Source organism: Callithrix jacchus, chromosome 20 (genome assembly GCF_049354715.1).
Source record: "Callithrix jacchus isolate 240 chromosome 20, calJac240_pri, whole genome shotgun sequence".
In the NCBI taxonomy this organism is placed as follows: Eukaryota; Metazoa; Chordata; class Mammalia; order Primates; family Cebidae; genus Callithrix; species Callithrix jacchus.
In genome coordinates, this window is record NC_133521.1 from 27,413,463 (window position 1) to 27,432,090 (window position 18,628).

The 18,628-nt window shown below is 44.9% G+C and overlaps 1 protein-coding gene across 10 annotated transcripts in view; it reads left to right on the forward strand.

Moving 5' to 3' along the window:
* WWP2 (WW domain containing E3 ubiquitin protein ligase 2) overlaps positions 1 to 18,628 on the forward strand; it is a 179,724-nt gene that overhangs the window by 68,357 nt on the left and 92,739 nt on the right. For all 10 annotated transcript variants that reach the window (NM_001319872.1, XM_054248419.2, XM_035281558.3 and 7 more), the window contains 2 exon segments: positions 9,279 to 9,416; positions 11,217 to 11,313. In NM_001319872.1, the coding sequence (NP_001306801.1) occupies positions 9,279 to 9,416; positions 11,217 to 11,313 (235 nt within the window).

Below are 18,628 nucleotides of genomic sequence, written 5' to 3' on the forward strand. Positions count from 1 at the left end.
TGTTAATGAAGGTGCTGCTTATTCAGTTTCAGTGGCATTTGATGGGCCTATGGGATTGGGGGCAGAGAGAGGCAGGAAGAAGGAGGTTTGTTCCACTAAGCAGCTCTTGTGTTAAGACTAAATCAGTCACATCTTCATCGGACTTCAGAGACTCTTAAGCCTGGCATCCTTGGCCTCTCTTAAAAAAATCCTCCTTTTTTGTCTTGTTTCACATTTCTCAAATTTCCAGGTAAATCCTTTCATTTGTATTCTGAATTAGGAACAAAAGGAAAACTGAACTATTTTTCCTTTTAAAACATGTAAGTGTGGACATGCATGTACATTTTGATGGTATGGGGTAGGGACAGCCAGTGATGAGAAAAAGACCCTAAACTGGAAAGTTTTTTCATACATTTGGTATGAAATTGTCCAGGCAAGAGTTCTGGATTTCATAATGGAATTGCATTATAGGAGCATGGTTTGGCAGTTACGGTTCATGTAGTTTTTCTTCTTTTGTTGGAGTAACGACGGCAATTTCCATGCCCTATTTATCTATATTTATTAGTACCACATGCAAACAACGTATTTTAAAAAAAATCCAGGTCAAGAAAGGGAAAAAGTAACTCTTAGAAAAATATTACTCATCTTTGCTGCATGTACAAACTCTTCTCAATAGGAAATTATTAACTTGAAGCCACTTGCAAATCTGAGGCTTTGAAGGGAGGAAAAATAAGAGGAAGGGTTATTCCCCAAACAGCTTGACTGATGTGTTTTCTACCTTTTTATATTTTAAACTATATTTTGTTGAATTCTTGCAAGATTTTTTGTTAGTTTATAGTTGCTGTTAGTGCCTTAGGCATGCTGGTGTGGAAAAAACAAAAACTTCTTTTTTTTGAGACAGTCTTACTCTGTCACCCAGGCCTGGAGTGCAGTCGCTCGATCTCAGTTCACTGCAGCCTTGACCTCCTGGCACAAGTGATTCTTCCTTCTCAGCCCCACAAGTAGCTGGGACTATAGGCAGGAACCACCATGCAGGTTAATTTTTGTGGGTTTTTTTGGGACGGAGTCTTATGCTGTTGTCCAGGCTGAAGTACAATGGCGTGATCTTGGCTCACTTCAACCTCCACCTCCTGCATTCAAGTGATTCTCCCTCATCAGCCTCGGGAATAGCTGGGATTACAGGCACCCACCACCATGCCCAGCTAATTTTTTGTAGTTTTAGTAGAAACGAGGTTTCACTTTGTTGGCCACGCTGGTCTCTGACTCTTGACCTCGTGATCTACCAGCCTCAGCCTCCCAAAGTGCTGGGATTGCAGGTGTGAGCCACCGCGCTTGGCCTTTTTAAGCCATTGGTTTGAGTCAGGAACCAAACAAGATTGCTATGTCTGTTCAGTCTCTCTCAGCCTAGGGGTTCTCCTCCCTCTTTTTAATCCTTGCAGTGTGTTGTGGAAGAAGCTGGACAGTGTGTCCTTTACACTTCCCCACATTTTGGATTTTGCTGTGTGTCTCCCTGAAGTGTGGTTCAACATGTCCCTCTATCCCTTCTGGGCAGATCTAGTGGCAGAGGTCAGTCTCAGCCACTAGATCTGCCCATAAGGGTTAGATCCTCTCTGGTGTGGTGGTGTGTGTTTCCATCAGGAGGCACCTGGTGTCTGGTTGTCTCTCTTGGTAGCTGGCTTTTAAAGAGCTATCTTTCAAAAGGCACAGTCCCTGGGAATTCCCAGAGTCTTTTCCCCTTGATTCTTACATTCAGCCTTACTGCTGTCTGTTGATCTTCATAAAGTAGCATTAGAAGGTATTGGTAACCAGTTATTACTTAGAACAGAAGGGCGCAATTGTATAGCCAAAGAAGTATGTTTGCTGATTACTGAAGTTAGCATGAGCTCAGGCCTTTGGCTCTCTCAGTGAAACCTAAGCCTCTTGCCAGCTGAATATTTTCATTATATATGTTCCATTTAGTCCTAATTGAATCAGACTTCCTCCAGCCATGCTCTAAATTGGCACTGTTTGCAACCTCGCCTGTGACGTGCCCAGAGCTTTGATTCCAAGAGATCAGTGGGCCTGCGGGGCCTGGCTGATGTGCTTGGTGGGGGGTCCTGGGGCTTTCTAACTCATGCTAAGGAGGAGGCCAGGGTAGAATCTTCTTAGACACTGTGTGGTGTTTTTGTTTTTGAGATGGAGTTTTGCTCTTTCTGCCCAGGCTGGAGTGTAATGGCACCATCTTGGCTTACTGCAACCTCTGCCTCCTGAATTCAAGTGATTCTCCCACCTCAGCCGCCTGAGTAGCTGGGATTACAGGCATGTGCCACTATGCCTAGCTAATTTTGTATTTTTAGTAGAGGTGGGGTTTCTCCATGTTGGTCAGGCTGGTCTGGAATTCCTGACTCAGGTGATCCACCCACCTTGGGGTCCCAAAGTGCTGGGATTATGGGTGTGAGCCACCACACCCGGCCCAACACTGTTTCTTTCTTTTCCTTTTTTCTTTTTTTTAAGATGGGGTTTCACCATGTTGGTCAAGCTGGTCTTGAACTCCCGACCTCAGGTGATCCGCCCGCCTTGACCTCCAAAGTGCTTGGATTACAGACACTGCTATCGCCATTGCCCAAGCCACCATCTGCTCTCGCCTGGATTACCACAGTGACCTCCTACCTGGTGTTGTCCACCTTAGCCCTTCTCCTCCTGTAGCCAGACTGGTTGTGCTACAGTAGGAGTCAGGTCACTTCCTTGCTCAAAACCCTGTCATGGCACACCATCTCATGTAGAGCAATTGCCAAGGACCTTGCAAGGGCCCCAAGGCCTGACTTGGAGGCTCTGGTTACCTCCCTGGCCCTCATCTGCTCCTCTCTTCCCTCACTCCAGTCCAGCCGCCCTGGTCTCCCTGCCATTCCCAGATATGCTAGGCATGCTCCCAGCTAGCACCTCTGGGCTTGCTTTTTCCTCTGCCTGAAATATTCTTCCTCCAGATTCCCACGTGGCTTCCCCCATCCTTTAGTCTTTGCTCAGTTGTCAACTTCCCTCCCCACATCTGCTCCCAGCTTAGCATTCCTCATCCCCCTTCTTTTACTTTATTCTATTGCACTCACCACCTAATTTAAAAAAATTATTGCATTTAAAAATATTTTTTAGTTTTCTTGGGTTTTATTTTGTTTTTTTGTTTGTTTGTTTGAGTTGGAGTTTTGCTCTTGTCGCTCAGGCTGGTGTGCAGTGGTGTGAACTCGACTTACTGCAACCTCCCAGGTTTAAGTGATTCTCCTGCCTCAGCCTCCTGAGTAGGTGGGATTACTGCTACCACACCCAGATTATTTTCTGTATTTTTAGTATAGATGGAGTTTCACCATATTGGCCAAGCTGGTCTCAAACTCCTGACCTCAGGTGATCCACCTGCTTCAGCCTCCCAAAGTGCTGGGATTACAGGCTTGAGCCACCATGCCAGGCCAAAATTTTTAGTTTTTGAGACAGTTTTGCTCTGTTGTGTAGGTTGAAGTGCACTGGCGCAACCTCGGCTCACTGTAAGCTCCATCTCCCAGATTCAAGCGATTCTTGCTCCTCCAGCCTCTCGAGTAGCTGGGATTACAGCATGTGCCACCATGCCCAGCTAATTTTTGTAGAGATGGGGTTTTGCCATGTTGGCCAGGCTGGTCTCAAACTCCTGACCTCAAATGATCTGCCTGCCTCAGCCTCTCAAAGTGTTGGGATTACAGGCGTGAGCCACCATCCCAACCTGCACTTGCCACCTTCTAACAGATTATGCAATTGCTTTTTAAAAAAAATTTTTTTTAATTGCTTATGGTCTGATTCTCCTAAGTAAAATGTAAATGCTCTAGGAGCACAGATTTTTGCCTGTCTTGTTCCTCTTGAATCATAGGAAGTAGAATAGTAGGTGCTCAAGGCACGAATGCTGATAGAGCAGGGCCTGATGAGGTTGAGAGGAGCTGGTCAGCTCCCTATATGCTAAAGCAGATTCCAGTTATGGAAGTGGACTCACTAAATCTACTTTTTCATGGGTTTCTTGATTTTGAGCAATGCCTCCAAAGGCAGCACGAAGACATACTGGTAGAGAAAGGGCCTCTGTAGCACTGTCCACAAAGCTGTAGTGAAAACAGAGGGCCCCAGAGGTGAGATGGCTGAGACTGCCATTTATAACTGAGGTTCCAGTATACGTTTTCCAGCCACACTTACGCCTTTCAGCCTCTCCTGTATGCTCGAATCTGTCACTCAGTTAGCTAATGGTTTCTTTAGTCCCATTATGTATTATAGGGCTCCTCTGGCTCATTTTTTTTTTTTTAAAGAGAATAATGAGGTGTTCTGTTCTCTGAGGTTTAATTTTTTAAATAACCTTGCCAATTTAAAAAAACCTTTTCCCAATGTTTAATTATGCAATTTGCAAACATACAGAAGAATTGAAAGAGTGATAAAATGAACACCCAAATGCTCTCCGTCTATTTCTGGTAGTTGTTAACATTCTTTTTGCCAAATTTGTTTTATCTGTGTGTTATCATAGTATATGACTGGATGTGTGTGTGTGTTTTTTTCCCTGAGCCATTTGAAGGTAAATTGCAGATATCATGACATTTTACTCCCCAAAACTTCACCCTATTCTTCTAAAAATTCACTTGAAAATAAATGCATGTATCATTCTAATCTACTCTTGCATCTCCCAAGAATAAGAACATTCTCATATAAACCAAAGTACAATTTTTTCTTTTTTTGGGATGGAGTCTTGCTTTGTTGCCCAGGCTGGAATGTGGTGGCATGATCCTGGCTCACTGGCACCTCCGCCTCCTGAGTTGAAGCGATTCTCCTGCCTCAGCCTCCCAGGTAGCTGGGATTATAGATGCGTGCCACCATACCGGCTAATTTTTGTATTTTTAGTAGAGACGGGGTTTCACCATGTTGGCAGGGGTGATCTCGAACTCCTGAGCTCAGGCGATCCACCTGCCTCAGCCTCCCAAAGTGCTGGGATTACAGACATGAGTCACCATGCCTGTCCAAAAAACCATAGTTCTACTGCTGAACCTAAGAACATTAATAATTTCAAACATCGGCCGGGCTCGGTGGCTCACACCTGTAATCCCAGCACTTTGGGAGGCCGAGGTGGACGGATCACAAGGTCAAGAGATCGAGACCATCCTGGCCAACATGGTGAAACCCCGTCTCTACTAAAAATACAAAAAATAGCCGGGCATGGTGGTGCGTGCCTGTGGTCCCAGTTACTCAGGAGGCTGAGGCAGAAGAATCGCTTGAACCCAGGAGGCAGAGGTTGCAGTGAGCTGAGATTGCGCCACTGCACTCCAGCCTGGCGACAGAGCAAGACTCTGTTTCAAAAAAATAATAATAATAATTTCAAACATCATTTAATACTCAGTTTGCATGCATATTTCTCCACTTATCCCAATAATATATTTTTATCAAACCAAGATTTCATTTAAATTCATGCATGGCATTTGTTTGTTTTCTTTAAATGTAGAAGAGACTCCATCTTGCCTCCTTTTTTTTTTTTAATGGATTTAATGACATTGATTTTTTTCAGAAGTCCAGGACAGTTAGTGTATGGATGTCCCACATTTCGGCATTGTCTGATTGCTTCCTCATGCCATCATTTAATGTTTCTCTGTCTCCCTCTTTCATGTGAACCATGTGGCATCAGGTTGTCTTACTCTCAGTGACAGTAAATTTGATCACTTGGTTATGATGGTGACAGCCAGAGGTCTCAAATAGAACAGAGGAGGGCTATGTTCTTGAAAGTTTAGTTTAAAGAAAAAAGGCCCTTCCTCTCTTCAGTGGCTATTTAAATTTAAATTTAATTTATTTTTTTGAGACAGGGTCTCGCTCTGTCACCCAGGCTGGAGTGCAGTGACACAGTCTTGGCTCACTGCAACGTCTGCCCCCACCCCAGGCTCAAGCAGTCTTCCCACCTCAGCCCAGGTAGTGGGGACCACAGATGCATGCCACCAGGCCTGGCTAATTTTTTATATTTTTAATAGAGACAGGGTCTTACCATGTTGCCTGGAATGGTGTAGAACTCCTAAGCTCAAACGACATGCCCATCTCAGCCCCTCAAAGTTCTGGGATTACAGGTGTGAGCCATCACACCCAGTCCTGTTTTATTTTTTTGAGACAGTCTCATTCTGGTTGCCTAGACTGGAGTGCAGTGGCATGATCTTGGCTCACTGCAGCCTTGACCTCCCGGGCTCAGGTGATTGTCCCACTTCAGCCTCCCCAGTAGCCATGACTACAGTAGTATGCCACCACATTTGGCCGATTTTTGGTATTTTTATTAAAGATGGGGTTTTGCCATGTTGCCCAGGCTGGTCTTGAACTCCTGAACTCAAGTGATTCACCCTCCTTGGACTCCCAAAGTGCTGGGATTATAGGTGTGAGCCACGGAGCCTGGCTGGCTCCTTTTAATTAATTAATATTTTTGTATAGACAAAGTCTCACTATGTACCATACTGGTCTTCAACTCTTGGCCTTAAGTGATCCTCCTACCTCAGCCTCCCAAAGTGGGCTGGGATTTCAGGCATGAGCCGCTGCACCCAGCCCATTGGCTCTTTTTCAAGGCAAAATGTGTCTCAATGTGTTGTTAGGTGACTTCTGAGCCTTCAAATATATAATGATTCCACTGGAGACAATGAGTGAATAAAGTAGATAGAAGAGCTGGTTGGACCCTTAAGACAAGACCATGGAGAGGAAGATTCAGGCTCTCTGGCTTCTATCCAAGGCCAATGGCAGTATGACTGACATGGGGGCAGAAATGAGCAGTGAAAGGCCTTGACTGAAAAGTATTATCAGTCTTCCAAGAAGGAGGGAAAAAAACATGCCCATGCTCCATTTATGAAATGATGACCTTTGAGGTATCAGGACAGGAATCAAGGAACCCTTCTAGGATGCTTATCCCCCAGCACGCTTCCAACAGTGGTGTGTGTACTGGAGCCAGAAGGCTGGGCACCTTCAGGAGATGTCCTGGAAACAAGATGAAAAGACAGTTCGTCTGCCTGATGGGTCTGTGGCTTACCTTGGAAGATTCTGTGGCCGCAACCCAAAAAAATCTTAGAAGGATCAAGAGAAAAATGATTACAAAAGGAATGAGGGCCAGGGTTCAGTGGCTTACGCCTGTAATCTCAGCACTTTGGGAGGCTGAGGTAGGAGGATTGGCCGAGACCAGCCTGGGCAACATAGTGAGCCACATCTTTATAAAAAAATTAAAAAACAAAACAAAGAACAAATACAATGAATGAGAAATTAGACCAAGAGGAATCAGGACTCTTTAGCCTAAAAACAGGAAAATCAACAGGGACATGATAAAAATGACAGCTTAGTAGGAGCTCAGTAGGTGCCATTTACTTCTTTGCACGAGTCCTCTGAAAAAGGTGCCGCCGTGACTCCTGTTTTGTAGGTAGGGAGAGCGATGCGCAGGTTAGGTTGTATGTTTCACGCTGCAGAGGTCTCAGGAACTAGAACTGTGAGTTAAACCCAGAATGCCTGACCACACCCCGCTCTTAACCCATGTGCTTAGTAACCCTACTGCCAGAGACTTAGATACTGTATCTTGGCATAATGGAGGAAGGAGACCCTCCTTGACTTAGAAAAAAAAAAAAAGCCCACAATAATCAACATTTACTATCCCATAGTTTCAGTGGGTCAGGACTCGCGGTCGGCTTAGCTGGGCAGCCTGGTCTGGGATCTCTCCCGAGGCCGCAGTCAGGACATGGACTAGGCTGCAGGGTTAGGCTCAGCTGGGGCTAGCGCGGGTGCAACCCAAGTGGCCACTCACAGGGATGGCGAGAGGTGGCTGGTGTTTGAAAGGCCTCAGTTCCTTCCCATGCTCCTTGGCTTTTGAAGGAACTCATTTCCTTTGGAAACTACAAGTGCTATTTTATAGAAACGTTTAGAACTCACCAAGGCCCTCAGTGAAACTGGCTGAACATAGCAGCAGACTCTCTCAAAAACAGTGGGAGAGATCCTGGCAGAGAAAAGAGATTAAGGGAAGGGAAAGCGCTTAGGAGAGCTTGAAAACCCAGAGGGTAGCTGGTTTCTATTTATTATGATAGATCCTTGAATTGATCCAGAATTTTCTGCTCAGTTCTTAAAGGGTTATATCTGTAGGGGGATTTGGAGCAGTCTTTTTTGTGGGGGTGGAAGAAGGAAGGTTATCTCTAGAAAGTGTTCAAGTTTACCTTAGTGTGCTTATGGAGACATTTGTACATACTCTACCTCGTTCTAGAAAACAGGTTAAATATCTTATAATCATGCAATAGCAGCTAATACATAAAACAGAGTGTTGGATTGGGTGGGGTAGATGGGGAGGGAGGTTCAGATATGTGCCACTTCCCTGGTCTGGTTCTGTAAGGTGTGGGGCAGCGTAGAAGAACTACAGACCTCACAGAAATCCTCATAACGGCTCATAAAGGCTGATTCCCTCTTGGTCATTATTAAACAGTCCCAAACTGAAGGCCGTAGCTCCTGGCTGGGCTGAACTGAAGGGAACTAAAGTATTCAGTGTGGACTAAATACTTAGCTGGATAGAAGCTATCCAGCACAGCCAAATTCAGTAGCAGGGTGGAGGGGTGTGCGCAGCAGTTCAGTCTGCATAGGGTTTGGTGCTTCTGCCTCCAGTCACTTGGTTCTATTTTTCTGCCACAGTCATCCCCAGTACTGAATCTGCCTGGTATCCTTGGGGGCGGGGGTGCTCTGGGCCACTTCTCACCACTCTCTCCTTAAGTCACTGATGGAGCTGATTAGTGTATATTGAAGTTTCATTGTTTTAAATTTTTTCCCCTTATTTCAAGGCAATAGATTTTCAGGATTGAAAATTAAAAAAAACAAACAAACATGTTTTAACACAAATAAGAAAAGAATAAGCCCCTGTAATATATCATGTAGATGGAGATGTCTCCTGTTGACTGTTTCTTAGGGTCTCTTCATTTCTGTGGGTAGGGGGAATACTACTTGCAACTAATTTCTTTGTCTGTACACCGTCAATATCCCTATGCTTTTCTCATAGTCCTGCAAGTATAAACAAACGAATACATCAGTAATGTGGAAATTATGTTGCTGATCTGGTGATACGAAATGTTTAGAAAAAGAGTACAGCTTCCCCTCTAGCCTGATAGAACAGTGATTTCATTAGACATATTCCTTCCCACTGTTTTTTCTATGCCACAAGGCAAAATTTGAAGATCTGGAGAGAGCATTCCCAGGGAAGCCAACGAAGGTGAAACGGGAGCTTCTAATTAAGAGAATCTTAACTTGGGGTGCATTTGCTTTAGCCTGTCCATGTTACCTTTTGTACCCCACAGTGGAGAACACGCAGCTCACCCTGAACCTACAGACAGAGAACAAAGGCAGCGTTGTCTCAGGCGGAGAGCTGACGATTTTCCTGGACGGGCCAACTGTTGATCTGGGAAGTGTGCCTAATGGCAGTGCTGTGACAGACGGTGAGTGCCGCCCTGCTCCTCAGGGCTGTGCCGGGACGGGGCGGGACTGGGCAGGGGGCAGGAGGTGCTGAGAGCTTGGTTCTCTACTAGGCATCTTGGTTTGAGTACCACTCAACTTGGCCTGTAGCTAGCCCTGACTCTTCTTAGCACCCTGGATCAGTATCATGACATGAATTTTGAAGGGCTGCTTTCTGATCAAGGGCCACAGTAAATGTCCAGTCTTTGTAAATGTATACTTGTTTGGTTTGATAGTGGAGAAAAACATCTTTTCATCCCATGTGGACTTTAGAAAATGAAGTATCTTTATCAAATGTGACTTCAGCCTATTATTTTCCTTCCTGATTCAGTTACACATTTTGGGGAGGTTGAGGGTGTTTTTTATGAGAGGTATTGGTTAGGAAGGGGACTTTGTGTTCTTCTAGAGATATACACTAGCAAAATACAGACAGAAGCAGGGAGTTTGGAGAGTGTCCCCTGCTTTGTCCTGAATGTTGCTTGTTTGTTTCTTTTGATCTAGTCTGAAATTAGTCACCTTTGGATGTAGCAGAAAATTATTTCATGAAGTCTGAGGTCTGAAATGGGTTGGGTTTCTCCATAATTTTTCTTATTAAATGTTTTGTTAGATGTGATGTAACCATGGCACTTCCCAGGCACCAGCAGGATTTCTGTAACTTCAAAGGGGTGCAATTTGAGTTCCAATTCAAGAGCAGTTGTTTGGAATCTCAGTGGCTGGATGGGCCTTGACTGTGGAGAAAAATCCCTTAACTGGACTGATCAGCACTTGGGGTGCTTTGGTGCTTGGAGAAAAACATGCCATTCACTCATTAACACGTATATACCTAATTGTATCCAACACATATATATGTAATTGTATTCAACACATATATACATAATTGTGTCCCTGATATGCACTAGGTCTTAGACCAGGTGCTGGCCATATGGCAGTGGGCAAAATTGACATGGTCTCCACTGCTTCAACTCCATTGAGGAGTCGAGCTCCTCAGTGCTTCTGTCTTTTCTTGTGATTGATTCCTTTCGATTAGTGAAAACCACAGGGTGGTATGAGATTCCTGTACTTTGTGGGGCAGGGGGTATCTCATCTAAATTGGTGGGGGAGGGATCAGGGAAAGTTTCTCAGAGGAAGCTGAGACCTGGAGGATGAGGAGTTTAGACAGGCCATGGTGGGGGTGTGGGGTAACGGGGTTGCTTGGCCTGTGGTGGGAACAGAGGCAGTCAGCGAGGTTGGATTATTAGGAGCAAGAAGGAGAAAGAATGGAGGAGGTGAGGCCAGAGAAACACGTCAACTCAGATCACACAGCCTTGAAGTCCTTGGTGTAGGGATTTTGAACCTCATCTTGAGAAACAGAAAGTTGTTGAGGGGTTTCTAGCAGAATACGATGATGACCTGATTTGGCTTTTGAAAAGCTCTCTGAGTGTGTTATGAAGAAATGCCCCCCATTCCTGGCCCCTACTTTGTTGCACAGTTAGTATTTATTCTTTTTCTCACATTTTTGAGGCTGAAATTCATTTAATGGCTAAGATAATGTGCTCGTAAGTGCCTTGGATGTTCTTCAATGTCTTGGAGAAGAGAAGCTGTTTCCAAGGTTTGAGCCCCACTGCTCCGTGGCATGGATGATTCTCTATGATCGTCCCTGTTCCTCTCCTGCCGTGGCTGCGGCTTGTCGGATGTCCATATCCTGTGGTGGTGGGCGACTCTAACACACAGAGGGCCGCCAAATCTCAAACACGAGTTGAGTTCCTCAATGCTACTGTCTTTTCTTGTGATTGATTCCTTTCTAGGATCACAGCCACCTTCGAGAGACTCCAGTGGAACAGTAGCAGCTCCAGAGAACCGGCACCAGACCCCCAGTACAAACTGCTTTGGTGGAAGATCCCGGTAAGACCCCCTTGGCAATAAGAAGGAGCTGGGAAGATGCTTAAGAGCTATTGAAAACACTCTGGGAAGTGGCAGGGAACATTTTATGGTAGAAACTGTTGGAAATTTCCAGAGATCTTGTAACTGACTCAGTAGTTAAGGAGGCTAAGAGAGAAGTCCAGAGTTCAGGATCCTTTTATTTTTTGAAAATGGAATTTACATTTAAAATTTTTATTTTAGATTTGGGGGGGCATGTGTAGGTTTGTTACATGGGTATACCATTGCCCACATAGTGAACATAGTATCCGATCAGTAGCTTTTCAGTCCTTGCCCCTCTCCCTCCTTGTGTTGGGAGTCCCCAGTGTTTATTATTTCCATCTCCGTGTTCATATATGCCCAGTGTTTAGCTCCCACTTATAAATGGGAACACGCAGTATTTGGTTTTCTGTTTCTGTGTTAATTTGCTTAGGATAATGGCCTCCAGCCTCTGGCTATACTCATGTCACTGCAAAGGACATGATTTCATTCATTTGTTTTGTTTTGTTTTTTGATATGGGGTCTCACTGTATTGCCCAGGCTGGAGTGCTGTGGCACCATCAGGGCTCACTGCAGCCTTGACCTCCTGGGCTCAAGCAGTCCACCCACCTCAGCATCCTGAGTAGCTGGGACCGCAGGCATGGTTGAGAACCACCACCCCTGGCTAATTTTTTTTATTTTCTTAGAGATAGGGTTTTACCATGTTTCCCAGACTGGTTTCAAACTTCTGGACTCAACCAATTTTCCTGTCTTGGCCTCCCAAAGAACTGGGATTACAGGCTTAAGCCACTGTACCTGGCTTATTTTTTTATTGCTTTTTATGGCTGTGAAAGAATTCAAGATTCTTAGAAGGGTCAGAGGTTCCTTGATGAAGATTGGGACTGGCTAAGTAGGTTATTGATAAAAGCAACTGTCGAACAGGAAACTTGACAGCTTTTTTGTATGTCTGGGGCTGCAGCCACAGTTATTCTTCCAGGACACACATAGAAATGCTTAGAGCAATGGTTCTTTGTGCAATTTTCTGGCTGTGCATTCTGCTTTCGGGGGTGGCCCATGGTTCCCTCTGAGTGTTGGTTAAGACCTCCTACACTTAGAGTCTATATATTATACTTGTTACACGTGTTATGAATGACATCATTTTATTTACTGAAATTCCCATTTTTTACCTGTATTAGTAGTGCAAACTCATTTCCATGGCAACCGAAGGTCTAGGCAGGAAAATAGTTCTAAGTATATTAGAGAGATGAGCGAGAGGGTTGGCACCTTTGTTTATTGTTTATTGTAATGTGCAAAATCCCCATATATTGAAAGGACATTTTAAGGAAAATAAATGTACAAACTATGAATGTAGTCTGTAAATCTTTGTTATCTGCAGAGAGTAGAGAAATAAGTGGCAGTAAAAACCTTCACAAACAATGCCAGGCACAGTGGCTCATGCCGCTAATTCCAGCTCTCTTGGGAGATGAAGGTGGGAGGATTGCTCGAGGCCAGGAGCTCAAGACCAGCCTAGGCAACATAGGGAGACTCTGTCTGTATAAAAAAACAGAAAAATTAGCCAGGCATGGTAGTGTGTGCCTATAGTCTCAGCTACTTGGGAGGCTAAGGTGGGAGGATTTCTTGAGCCCAGGAGTTTGAGGGTGCAGTGAGCTATCAACAGGCCACTGCACTCCAGCCTGGATAACAGAGTGAGACTATGCCTGTAAAAAAAAATTAAAAAACAAAAACAAAAACAAAAAAAACAACTTCCCACGCAGATCCCAGGGAGGGGGAATAATGCTTTGAAAAACGGAATATGATTTTAGCGAAAACCCGCAGCATCTTTAAAGCTCCCTCTGAGGACAGCTGTCAGCTTCTCCAGATTTGGTTGTTTTGTGGGCTCATGAGGCTGTGGTGAATGGCAAGTGGGGGAGCAAGAGAAGGTGGCTGTTTGGATCCTTTTTCTGTAGATGCTATTCTTCCATTCTCTTTTCTCCAAGTCACCGTAAAAGTGTTGCTTCACTTCCGAAGACCAGTCACATTTTCCGTGACTTGGTAGGTGACTTACAAGACTGGGTAATAGTTGGGTCTCACAGGGTGATGAATGACAGTGTAATTGGCATATCTTGTGTCAACAAAGCCATGATGGGCATTTGGAATTGAAGGAAACAATTAGTTAAGCTAGAACAGCTCAGGCGAGGAATACTTGAGTATTTCACTCTTTAGTGAGTGATGCCTTCGCACTCTCACTAACAGCTTTGGTGCAGGTAACTGCGTCTTAGTCTTTTAGCTGAGATGGAAAGTTTGCCTCACACACCCATGCCACTTAATTTAGGGCTCAAAGTCCAATTCAACTCTTACCGAGTTTGGACCTAATTTCTTGACCTATTTACTAGCCTCTGAATTTCTCTAGTTGATCGACCTTGAAATTCAAAGATCCTGTTAACCCTTGTTTGTTGTCATTGGTGTTGAGAATTGTTGGCTGTTAAAACAGCAGCCAGGCTGCAACAGGAAATCGGATGTATTTTGGCTCATCACACGTGGCAGACATTCAGTGCTAGTTAGTTACTGGTGGGCAAGGTACCTTCCAAACAGTGTAAGCCATATCGGAGTCCTTCGCAGTCTGTTAGCTGCTGCAGGCTTTTACTACGCATAGCCTCTTAAGTTTTCCTCGGCCTCTGCCATCTAAGTATTCATTCTGCATTCACATAAAACCTGTTACCATTCAGAAGGAAACACTTTTGAAAATACTACCCAAAGCCTCTATCTTTGTCTCCTTAAAAGCCCTCTTTCCACTTTCCTGTTGCAGGTATGAAGGTCACTGTGCACACGTGATTTCCACTGTAGGTAGTGGCTGGGTAGTCTACTGGATAAGGGTGTAGGGCTTTGGAATCAGGAGATGCAGATCAAATCCTGGCCTGTCACTTACTTGTGATTTTGGATAAGTCACAAAACCTCTCAGATCCCCAGTTCTTTTATACTTTGAGGTATAAAGTGGGGTTATTACCTGCCTCACAGGGTTATTGGAGGAATGAACTGAGATAAGGCATGTCAGTCAGAGGGTCTTATACAACAGGCATGCTCAGCGGAAGCAGCAGCGGCTTTTCTTTGTGTCTGGAGACTGTTGTTTGTGCACGCCTAATCCCCTTCCCCACAAGCCTGGGAAGTGAGGCGTTACTGGTGCGTTTACATCAAGGACTGTAGTTGGGAGGTGATGAATCAGACCTTTGGGATCAAGGGCACTCCTTTGCTGTCCTTGCTTTCTGGGGGCAGAGAGAATGATGGGCTTCTGCCTGCTGCCTCCCAGACTAAATATTTAGCTTTTGCTGTCTGAAGGGTAGGTTTTTCTTGGAATTGGGCGCTATTCACTGTGATCAAACAAAGGTGCTCTGATGTGCCCATGAAGGTGAAGACTGTGATGTCAAAGCAACCCTTTCTTCTCCTTCGTTCCCTTGCTTGGTGAAGCTGTAGAACTGGAACTGTGAAAGGGTTTTATCTGAGGGGTTCATTCCTCCAATCTCATCTCACAGAGTACCATTTCCTTGCTAAGCAAGGTCTTAAAGCTCCATTTCTTAGTGGGATCTTGCCTCCTCTTCAAGAATAATCAGATGAAGCCTGGGCGTGGTGGCTTATGCCTGTAATCCCAGCACTTTGGGAGGCCAAGGCCAGCAGATCACTTGTGGTCAGGAGTTCGAGACCAGACTGGCCAACATGGTGAAACCCCATCTCTACTAAAAATACAAAAGTTAGCTGGGTACGGTGACATGTGCCTGTAGTCCCAGCTACTCGGGAGGCTGAAGCAGGAGAATCGCTTTAACCTGGGAGGCGGAGGTTGCAGTAAGCCAAGATTGCGCCATTGCATTATCCTGGGTGACAGAGTGAGACTCTGTCTCAAATAATAATAATAATAATTATCTGGTCTGGCACATGGAAGCCAGCATGGGACTGCCACCAACAATTTGTGTGGCATAAATTTGTTAGCCCACAGACTGTGTTAATATGAGATCAGAGGTCTGATTGTGGAAAGAGTTTACATTATAAATTGTCATACACTCCTGTAATGGAATACTGCTTCATAGCAAAAATGGGTGAAAGATGGTTATATCCATATGGTGGAATCTTAGAAACATAATGTTGAACAAGAGATGCAGTTATAGAAAACAGTACATAGTATGATGCCATATGTAGAAAGTTGAAAAATGCAAAGCCAAACAATACGTGTTGTATGGATACCTTCAGAGGTAGTAAAACTATAAAAAATGGGTAGGGCTGAGTGTGGTGGCTCACGCCTGTAATCCCAGCATTTTGGGAGGCCAGTGCAGGTGGATCACTTGAGGTCAGGAGTTCAAGACCAGCCTGGCCAACATAGTGAAATTTCATCTTTGCTACAAATATAAAAATTATCTGGGCATGGTGGTGCACATCTGTAATTCCAGCTATTTGGGAGACTGAGGCAGGGACAATTGCTTGAACCTGGGAGGTGGAGGTTGCAGTGAGCCAAGATTGCGCCACTCTACTCTAGCCTGGGTGGTGGAGTGAGACCCTATCTCAAAAAAAAAAAAAAGAGGCCAGGCTCAGTGGCTGACACCTGTAATCCCAGTACTTTGGGAAGCCAAAGCAGGTAGATCATGAGGTCAAGAAATCAAGACCATCCTGGCCAACATGGTGAAACCCCATCTCTGCTAAAAAATACAAAAATTAGCTGGGCGTGGTGGCACGTGCCTGTAGTCCCAGCTCCTTGGGAGGCAGAGGCAGGAGCGTTGCTTGAACCCGGAAGGCAGAGGTTGCAGTGAGCTGAGATCGTGCCACTGTACTCCAGCCTGGTGCCTGGGGACAGAGTAAGACTCTGTCTCAAAAAAAAAAGAATGGGAATAATTAACTCTGCATTTCAGAGGATGGTTATCTTTGGGAGGAAGGAGACAGGTATAATGAGGAAAGAGTACAAAGAATGTTTCTAAAGTACTGGTCATGTTATTTCTTTGCCTGGGCCGTGGGTCCCAAGTGTTCATTTTTTTAAATTCTTCTTCAAATGAAATATATATTTAGAATCTTGCTCTGTCACCCAGGATAGAGTGCAGTGGTACACCCATAGCTCACTGCAGCCTCGAAATCCTGGGCTCCAGTGATCCTCTTGCCTTAGCCTCCCAAGTAGCTACAGGTGTGTGCCACTACACCCCACTGCCAGGCTCTTTTTAATAACCCATTCTCATGGGTTCCCAACAGAGTGAGAAATCACCCCCATGGGAGGGCATTAATTCATTCATGAGGGAATCCACCCCCTCATGACCCAGATACCTCCCACTAGGTTTTACCTCCCAACACTGCCATATTGGGAATCAGATTTCAACATGAATTTTGCTGGGACAAACTTCATCCAAACCATAGCGGGAGTCGAGGTAAAATGAAGCCCAGACTGTCTGTGAATGGAGTTTTTCCTCCTAGCACCTTACGACTTCCTCTGACTTGAATAGCTGGCTCCTCTGTCTAGAATCCCAGGAAAATTTCCATAGTCATACAGGGAAACGTAACAGCAACAGAAACACCAGAATTCATGTAAGGGATCTTAGTTAAGTTAAGAAGCTGTTGGCAGGGTTCGGTAGCTCATGCCTGTAATCCCAGCACTTTGGGAGGCCCAGGCGGGTGGATCACCTGAGGTCATGAGTTTGAGACCAGCCTGACCAACATGATGAAACCCTGTCTCTACTAAAAATACAAAATTATCCAGGCGTGGTGGCACATGCCTGTAGTCTCAGCTACTCGGGAGGCTGAGGCAGGAGAATTGCTTGAACCCAGAAGCTGAGGTTGCACCATTGCATTCCATCTTGGCAACAAGAGCCAAACTCCATCTCAAAAAAAAAAAAAAAAAGAAGCTGTCTATAAAGCTGTCTATAGTTAGGTGCAGTGGCTCATGCCTATAATCCCAGCACTTTGGGAGGCTGAGTTGGGAGGATTGCTTGAGCCCAGGAGTTTGAGGCTATAGTGAGCCAAGATGGAGTGGAGCCCCTGTAGTCTAGCCTGGGCAACAGAGCTAGATGCTGTCTCTGGGGAAAAAAAAAAAAAAGCAGCTATATATAGAGGCTTCAACAATTTATTTTCCTTTCTTATGGCCATATGTATTTATTTTGTTTATGAATGCATGTGAACGTGCATGAGAGTGTGTATGTGTGAGTTTGTGTGTGGGTGTAGAGCTGGGGGCCTTGAATTTGCCTATGGGCCTCATCAGCTGTCAGTAGTGGCCAACGTTGGTCACAATCTGCATTTTAACATGTCTTTCCCAGTGATTCTTTTACATGGAAAAGTTTCAGAGTCTCTTATGATAGTTTTCTTTCTCCCTCCTTTACTCTTCTTTTTTGTCCTGCTTTGATGAAAACATACCAGATTTATTGGCTGCCTTGCCTTGGCATTAATGGCCTCTGAAGATTTAAAAGATCTGTAATCTCAGAGATTTATAAAGCCCAACCGTCTCTGGTGAGCTCTAAATAGATCATCAGCTCTGTCTGCAGACAGCCTATCCCAGAAAGGAAAGAAAAATAAACTTAGGCGGGTGTGAGTCCACTGCGAACACTTCAGGAAGTCCTAGGAGGGCTGGGGGAGAACTGGGAAGCAGAGCTAGCAGGGAGGAGGTGGCGAGGGTGGACAGGAGCCGAGACTTGGGCACTAGGCCATTCTCACAGTCATTGTCAGCTGGCAGTTGCCACCCCTCCTTCCACTGAGGTGACTAAAGGCTGCTTGATTGGGAACTGCAGTTATTTAGAGATGCTGCCATGTCAGCAGAAAGTCCTCTCACCCAATAGCTTATGCTTAAAATGTGGCTATAGCCTCATTTCTGTTGCTAGGGAAGACAATGGAATAAGTGTGACGTATTTATTTATTCATTCAGTGATAATTAAGACGTAGTCCCTGCTCCAGCTCCCTGTGTGCAGGCCGGGCTCTCTTCTGAGCAGTTGGTAAATATGGAACAGGATTGAGACAGTGGTCAGGGGTCCCAGTACATTTTCTAAGCCAGATGTTGAAAAGTAATCATGCCTGGGCATAGTTGCTGTATGCATGTAGTCCCAGCTATTTGGGAGACTGAGGCAGGAGGATCACTTGAGGCCAGGAGTTCGAGGCTGATATGAGTTATGATCACGCCGCTGCACCAACCTGGGCAACATAGGGAGACCCCATCTCTTAAAAAAAATGATGGAGATTAATTACATACTCATTTATACATTGGTTTATTAATTTTGCACCAACTAAAATGATCCACAGTATACATTTATTTGTTGCATAGGTATTTATTTGGCATTTATGAGCCTAGAGAGATCTTTAAAACCACAGATGT